General features: G+C 34.3%; 1 protein-coding gene across 1 annotated transcript; it reads right to left on the bottom strand.

Annotated features, from left to right (window-relative positions):
• Nucleotides 1-2,684: 2,684 nt before the first annotated feature.
• On the bottom strand, nt 2,685-6,865 carry LOC142607675 (uncharacterized). Its single transcript, XM_075779256.1, has 6 exons — nt 6,125-6,865; nt 5,656-5,870; nt 4,308-4,596; nt 4,089-4,174; nt 3,897-3,988; nt 2,685-3,513 (listed from the first exon to the last, which is right to left on the bottom strand). The coding sequence occupies exons 1-6, from the start codon at nt 6,413-6,415 to the stop codon at nt 3,281-3,283; spliced, it is 1,206 nt and encodes a 401-aa protein (XP_075635371.1). The 5' UTR covers nt 6,416-6,865; the 3' UTR covers nt 2,685-3,280.
• Nucleotides 6,866-7,808: the final 943 nt, after the last annotated feature.

Below are 7,808 nucleotides of genomic sequence, written 5' to 3'. Positions count from 1 at the left end.
ACTTCAATTTGAATTGGTTTAATGAGGATATGCTTGTAAAAAGATCCATCTGCTAAATAAATTTATTTTAAGGCTTAATTTTATCATAAAAAAATTTGGGGGTGATGTTTCGTTAGCCATTACCACGGTTATTGAAGGTACTCAATTCGGAGGAATATGCTTTACAAATTACAAATTAAGAATGTTCAAGAGTATTAAAGCAAATGTATCATCACCATAGAATTGAAATCTGTTTCACACAAATAGAGGACTAAATTCCACTTAATTCAAACCAATCTAAAAACAGCCTTACTGACTTTATGTGGAGCTGGGCTGCTGAGGAGACAAAGTAAATTCAGAGGATTCAAGCTATATATATATATATATACTCATACAAGGTGCCCATTATGAAATAACTTTATGTCAATAAAGTCAATTTTTTGTTAGAATTTTGATTTAAACTTCAATATCTCCGTTGGAAACACATGTACCAACCAATTGAACTAAGCATTTGCCAAATATTGAAAGGGAATTTTTAATCAATGCCCTTAGGGTAGGCATTGGTTTAAGATCTATTTTTAGAAACATTTTATTGAAAAAATAACAAAACAATTAATGTTATTAACAGTTTTTTATATTTCCCATGAAAATTGTGTCAAAACTTTCCTATTATAATTTATTAATAATTACTCTAAAGGTATTTGTTAACATGACCCATATTAAAAACACAAATTTGGAATCCAAAAGAAAGAGACCATAGAAAGATGTACTTCTACATACCCAAACACTCGCACCCAAAACTATACACTTTATTTGGAACAAACAACGCGACGCCAAAAAATAGAGCTCCTTGCTAGGGAGAAGGGAACAGGTGGAAACTATAGTACTTTGGCAGGGTATAATGGAATAGAAAGAAAATGATTTTTAAAGAAATATTTTTGTTTATTAAGGAAAAAATTAGAACTAATATAAGGCACATTTTTTAATAAGTATAAAATTGAGAAAAATAAAAGGGAATGAAACATATTTTATAGAATTTTTTATATAAAATTACCACAATACTTTTTTTGCCCTTGCAGAGTATCTCCAAAGGTGTAGCTAAACCCAAAATTATTTCTATAATAGAGACTGAAACCTAAAAAAAAGTCTCCAGTGAATTCTTTAAATCCCAATTTTTTTTTGGCTTTTGAATAATAGCCCATCAACTCTAATGGGCTACTGTACATTAGCAATTGGATTTTTTTGATTAAAAAAATCATATAAGCTACTATTATATCAATTCTTTCTATTTCCTCCTCTCTTCTTCGTTTATCTGTCTAACACAATCAAAACACAGACACAATCTAAAATCAGAATAGAAACAACAGATCAAGAACAAGAAAAATACAAATTTAATTAGAACTACAAATCTAAAATCAAAACAAAAACAACAGATCAAGAACATGAAAGCCTATCGAAACTCCATTGTAACAACAAAGTGAATCAGAACAAGAAAAAAAAAAAAAAAAAAAAGATAGACAAAGGCCATGTCGACTGTGTGTGTGTGAAGTGAGCTGAAGAGGAAAGAAAATAGAAGTTGAAATAAAAGTCAAAAGATCATGCTAGAGAGTGTTCTAGAATCAAGTAGAAATAGAAAAAGTTAAAAAAAAAAAAAAAAAAAAAAAAAAAAAAAAAAAAAAAAAAAAAAAAAAAAAGAGCTAGAGAAAGAAAGAGAGTCCAGAATGAACTAGAAAAAGAAAAAGAATAGTAGATATTTGTATGGAGTGGGATATGTGTGCGGTGGAGAAAAAACCGAGAGAAAAAAAAAAAAAAACAAAACACATATGAATGAAATTAAGAAAAGAAAAATAATATAAAAATAAGAAATGACAATTAAAAAATGTTACTACAATATTTTCATAATAAATCTTAAATAATAGATTGTTATTAGCTAATATTAGTGACTAAAATATAGTTTTAGCGATGGGTTCAAATTAGAACTAATAACAACTTTTCACATAAAATTTTGATGTGATTCTTATGAAAGTATTGCGAAAAATGTTGTGAACATAACATTTTCATTGAAAAATATAATTGTTGGGAACGAATATAAGAAGAATAAATGACTATAAAAAAAGAATAAAGAATAAAGAATAAATAAAAAAAATAATATTTAAATGAAATGGAGAAAATGATAGAGAATCTGTTGAAAAGTATATTTGAAAAAATAGGTAAATAAAAACTAAGGGGGTGTTTGATAGAATAGTTTGAGAAATGTTATTTGTAGTTTTTTAAAATACGTGCGAGTAAAAAAAATGTAAAAATGTGTATAATATTATTTAAAATGTAAAAATATAAGTTTAAAATGGTAAAACAAACAGACCCTAAATGTCACTGTTCATTCTCCAAATAATACAAAAATTTAGAGAATCTACCAAAAATAATCTCACATGCCCGAACCTCTACTTTTATATTGGTGTAATAGTGGTGGTATTTTATATATATATATATATATATATATATATATATATATATATATATATATTTACATTCCTCTCTATTATGTTCTTTTCCTTTCAAACATAGATAAAAATATTTTTTACAATTGCATTCCATTCCTTTCTATTATTTTCTATTTTATCCATTTTATTCCTTAACAAACAAAAAGTAGACACTTCGGCAAAAGCAACTCAAGTTTCCCGAATTTAACAATCAGAAACAGCAAATCTGCAAACATAATCAGTTCATTAATATCAAAGCTATAACACAGTTCTTCAGTAGATGCAGTTAAAGTTGATAGTGGTTAGCATTCACATACACTGGTACACATCTGGGGCAGCTTGAGCATGACACTTACACAACCTATCAAAATTCCCTTATAAATAAATCTAAATCCTAGTACTAATCATCAGGACGAAAAAAAAAGCCTGAAATCTCATAATTTACCCTTAGCTGGAATAACATAAAAAAGAACTGAACAAGCAAGATGGGACTTGTTCACACTCATAGCAAACCGATCATCACTTGATTTAAGCTAGCCCTTCTGCAATTTCTCTGACTCCATATTTACTTCATAGCTTCTGGTTGAGCATTATTACAGGTGCTCATCACATTCGGCAGCATCACTGTTTTTATGCTCTCTATAATATTTTTGCCTCTTTTTCTTTTTTAGTAAATGACAGGAAACCAAACCAAAGCATAACTAACTGAACTTGCAATCTAGATTTCCACAAAAAGGGGAGATGGCCCATGCATGTACTGAGAATATATTAGTCTTCTTCTAGAACAGTGGGAGGGTAACAGTTATAGTCATGACTTACTACTACCGCCGGCTAAAAAACAGGAAATCTGGATGATTGACCTGAACCAGTCTTAACCAGTTGTCAGCTTCCTGCAGAAGGGAATTTGCCAATTGGCGCTCAAATCCCCCACTAGGTGTCCACAGGGACCCTTTGAACTTGTATGAGGCCAAACCAAAAACTGGTAACGACATCTTAGGGACACCATCTATCTCGCTGGTACATCTCACCATTGGAGCCTGTGCACCTTTTGAACCTGAAAGAAATCATATCAGGAGTCACATTAATGTGACTAAACTAAACCTTGGCTTGATTTGGAATGCTGTATCAAAATGCTCATGGGCACAATAATTACATAACCAATACACTGTACACATCCCTCAGCCAACCCATATGAACACATTCAGCATCTTGCTTCTATTCAGCCCCATAAAGCATCAGAGAGAGCATTATCAAATGTGTTTGTGGGTGTGTCTGTAATATAAGGTGAGATACACCTGGAATTTGCAAATAATTTCATGTCTTGGCCCTCTAGGTATAGCCGTGTGTGCAGTTGTTTCTGCTTATAAGTAGCATATTTTGTAGGCCAAAAAGAAAAACCCTTCAATTCCAAATTTGATGATTGAAATTGTTTCTTACCTCCCACAGGTGTATAAAGAGAATGATAAGTTAGAAAGCAAGCATCGAGATCCTTTAATGTTGGTCCTGTGGGTATTCTGTAAATTGGATACCTACACAGATACATCATACATCATAAGGACCAATTAGTCATATCTACAATAACTGCATGATATAATTACAGAAGCAAATGCAATGATTAAAGGACAATACCATGCCACAGAAATCCAGCTGAAAGATAGAAGGTCACAACTTCTAAGAGTCTTCAACTCAGGGAAGTGGCAGGCAAGATCTGCTATCTGTTGCAATGGGAAATTATCAAAAGGCTTTAAAAATGGGGAGCACACAGATATGGATGAGTCGATTTCTTACTTCATAATTCATATTTTAGTTTAGAGAAGACAAGGGGGAAGAAAGGGGTGGGCAACTAACCTTGTCAGCCAAGGGTTCACGGCTATGAGGCAAGTCCCGCTCGAGATACTCAAAAAGCAAGTGACCTTGAGAATTCACGGATTCACTCTCATCACTAGAAAAGTCTTCACGAAGTGCAACATGCTGGTCTCTCAAAGATAGTCTATCAATCCTAAGAGGAATCTCACTTGATAGATGATGATGATTCCGTTGCTCCCTAGTGTATTTCAATCCTCTTTCAAGTTCACAATCACTGCTACCATCACTACTTGAATCCCTGTATTCGTTATCACTATCCTCACCTCGTCGCCTACCACATGGCACAATGGATCCATCAATTTTGCACTAAAAAAATAGTAGATATTATTCCATTTATTATTTAAGTGAGACTCAATCACCACTAATGCATTAGAACATCTATCTTTTTTTTTTTTAAGACAAACAATATGAACCAAAAAGAGCTGCATCTTGCAATCAGTGGACAACTTCAACAGAAGCCATTCTCATGTAAAGAAATAGTACTGCCCTCTTAATTAATGTCAGTGAGAAAGCCCAACTGAAACTTTACAAGCACCTAAATATAACTTTTGGCAATATTATGGAATCATTTAGCTATATCACATTATCACCTGATAAAAGACAACACCTAACATGTTCAATAACAACTAACTACTAACCTCCAAGATACGCTAATGTGAGTAGCACCATAAGGACGATCAATCTTTTTAAGACATTGCAAAGCATCAGGAACTGCTAGGTGACAAAATAGATCTAGGGCCACAAATCTCATTGAAAATGGCCCATGAACAGGTGTGTGTGTGTGTGTGTGTGTGTGTGTGTGTGTGTGTGCATATATATATAGAACCAAGGAAACAACCGCTAATCCCCAGTCCCTATGGCCCTAACAATCTGCTCCAAAACTTGCCATGTTGGTACAGAAAAATTCCAGTCCATTAATTTCACTATTGGAGGCAGTGGAAGTTCCTATCCTGTGACTGTATAAATATCAAGAGTGGAGATATGGTCCTCAGTCCGATAATTATCATAGCATAAACCTAGTGAGTAACAGTTAATTCTCTTGATAATTTTAAAAACACTATTTTTCCCTGAAGTTATCATCTAATGTTTCCAAATAACAAATTTTCCTTCAAGAATGGAATTGCTCTCCAATGAACAAAAGATTGCATTGATATCAAAGCATACTTCAACTGAAAAAACCAACATTGCATTGATATCAAAGACTACTTAATGGGGGCCGCCGATAAAAACTAATGATCATACACAAAATGCACCAACAAAGTACATTTAGCACCACATTTGACAATATTAAACAAAATAATTTATAAAAAAAACACAGTAATACCAATACCTCAACTTTGTAGATGATTTCGCGGGCTCCCCATATATCTGTATACCGGACAAATATGGGACATAATATTGAACAACGGAGTCACTATCATTCAATATTAGAGGCACTCCGACACCATATGCACTCCACTCCTTAAATGACTCCCATAAATCACCCAGCTCGAAATACGGCTGAGACTCTTCATCACAAGTCCTAAAGCCTCTCCTCATTGTCGTCTGCCACCAAATCCACATTTCAAAATTCAAACTAACATTAATTCAAAAACCAAAAAACCAAAAAAAAAAAAATTGCATACTTTACACAATTCTTTATTTATTTATTTATTTGCATTTCCCACTAAGCCAAATATAACTAATCACTAATAATTAAGTTAATTACTACGCTTTTCAATATTTATTTTTTCTCAGGAACCAAACAGCAAAATCAGCATTTGAAATTAAAAAGCTGAGTCCAATCAAATTCAACGAACCTTGGAGGGATACTGAGCTGGAACGGAGGGCGTGATCGACTTCAAGAACCGTTCCAGATTGCTCGGCGTCGGCTCGGACGGTTCGTTAGACCCGGTCCGGTTCTCCGGCTCCCGGTTCGCCACCGATTTTTCGCGAACGGGATGAGAATGGCAGGCCGTGACGTCACTCTGGGCTCTACGGAGCTGCTCGCTCTGCCGGTTCAGGTTCTGGTGGGCCCTACGCGCTTTCGCCGGATTGTAAAACCGGTCCTCCCCGCGGGCCCGCCCGAACTGCAACCCGGTACCCAACATGTCCAACAACCAATCAGAAACCGCCACGTCAGAGAGTCAAACCCCCCCCCCCTTCCCTTCCCTTCAAATCTGTCTCCTCCTCCTCCAAATATTGAAATTGAGTCAACGGTACTCAAAATTATGAAAATTGAATTCGATAGTAACTGGGATCGATCGAGTTCGAGGATCTAGGGTTTTGCGAAAATGAGAGGTTGGTGAAAAAAATCCGATCAGAGAGAGAAAAAGAAAGCAATTTTTTTTGGTCAAGAAGAAGTTGGGTAAATATATATATAAATCAAAACCCTAAATTGGTCTCTGATGAATCTGGTGGTGAAGAGGGTAGGTTGTGGAGTAGGGGCAAAATGGTAAAAACACACCAACACAGAGATTTTGAATGGGATTGATGAAAATGAAGGAAGAGCGAAAAATAGAAAGCTTCAGAAAAAAATTGAATGGGCAGTAGAGGAAGATGAAAATTATTGTTTTGCTAATTCAGTCACGTAATAAAATTGTTAGATTGGGCACTTTTGTTTTAAATGACGCTTTTATCCCCGGTTTGGATTTTTTGTGACTGTGGAAATTATCAATTATGGGATATTTTTGGATTTTCTGAGGGGTAGTTTGGGAAATGGGGTGGAGGATGTCGGTTACCTAAGGTTAGGAATTAGGAAGATCTAATTACGAGGCTGTGATTGGTGGGATTTTGGGGGGGTTTGGGGATTAGACATTTTAGGTGAGTCACTGACTTCTGGAATCGTGTGGGTGGGAGGACACGTGTGTGGTTCGATTTGGTGGTGACGCGGAGGGCTGTCTCTGTCTTATCTCCTTTCAATTTTTTTTTTTTTTGTTTTTTTGCTTTTTTAAGGAGTAGTGTAGTGGAACTATTTTACGAGGAAGACACAGAGTCTCAGTAGGTTTTTTTTTTTTTTTTTTTTTTTTTTGAAGGTTTTAGTGAGCGTGAGATTACGCGCCAAGAATTTGCCAAGGGAAATCGTGGAGGAGTCAGCATTTTGATATCCCCACGTTTGGGAAATTTATTATATGATTTTTTTTCTAATGAAGATTCGAGATGTTGCAAGTTGCAACGTGCGTTCATCAAAAAAAAAGAAAAAAGTTGCAACGTGCAATTAACATGTGACATGTGTTAGGTGAGGTAAAGGTTAGGATTGGGTAATAAAAAAAATACAAGGTTAAGATTGTTACGTCTCACAATTCAAATCCATAAATGAAAAATCATTGTTGTCCAAATCAATGTGGACTTTTTTGGATAAGATTTGTATTGTTTTGTTGAAATGCTGGCTTATAAATTATATATTCTGACTTTTCAGGAAATTCAATTATGTTGTTAAGACTTCAATTTAATCATTTAACTCTCATTAAGTTATATATTATGAAATTAACATGTGTCTTGATC

This window comes from Castanea sativa, chromosome 8, assembly GCF_040712315.1.
Source record: "Castanea sativa cultivar Marrone di Chiusa Pesio chromosome 8, ASM4071231v1".
In the NCBI taxonomy this organism is placed as follows: Eukaryota; Viridiplantae; Streptophyta; class Magnoliopsida; order Fagales; family Fagaceae; genus Castanea; species Castanea sativa.
This window is presented reverse-complemented; position numbering and strand designations above follow the sequence as displayed.

What these genes read in the sequence shown, in the direction of transcription:
- LOC142607675 (XM_075779256.1), bottom strand. Translation starts at nt 6,415, where the DNA reads ATGTTGGGTACCGGGTTGCAGTTCGGGCGGGCCCGCGGGGAGGACCGG. An exon ending in CAGCTCAGTATCCCTCCAAG is followed by an intron (nt 5,871 to 6,124) that starts GTTCGTTGAATT and finishes ATTTGGTGGCAG; the next exon opens with ACGACAATGAGGAGAGGCTT. An exon ending in GTGAACCCTTGGCTGACAAG is followed by an intron (nt 4,175 to 4,307) that starts GTTAGTTGCCCA and finishes CCATTGCAACAG; the next exon opens with ATAGCAGATCTTGCCTGCCA.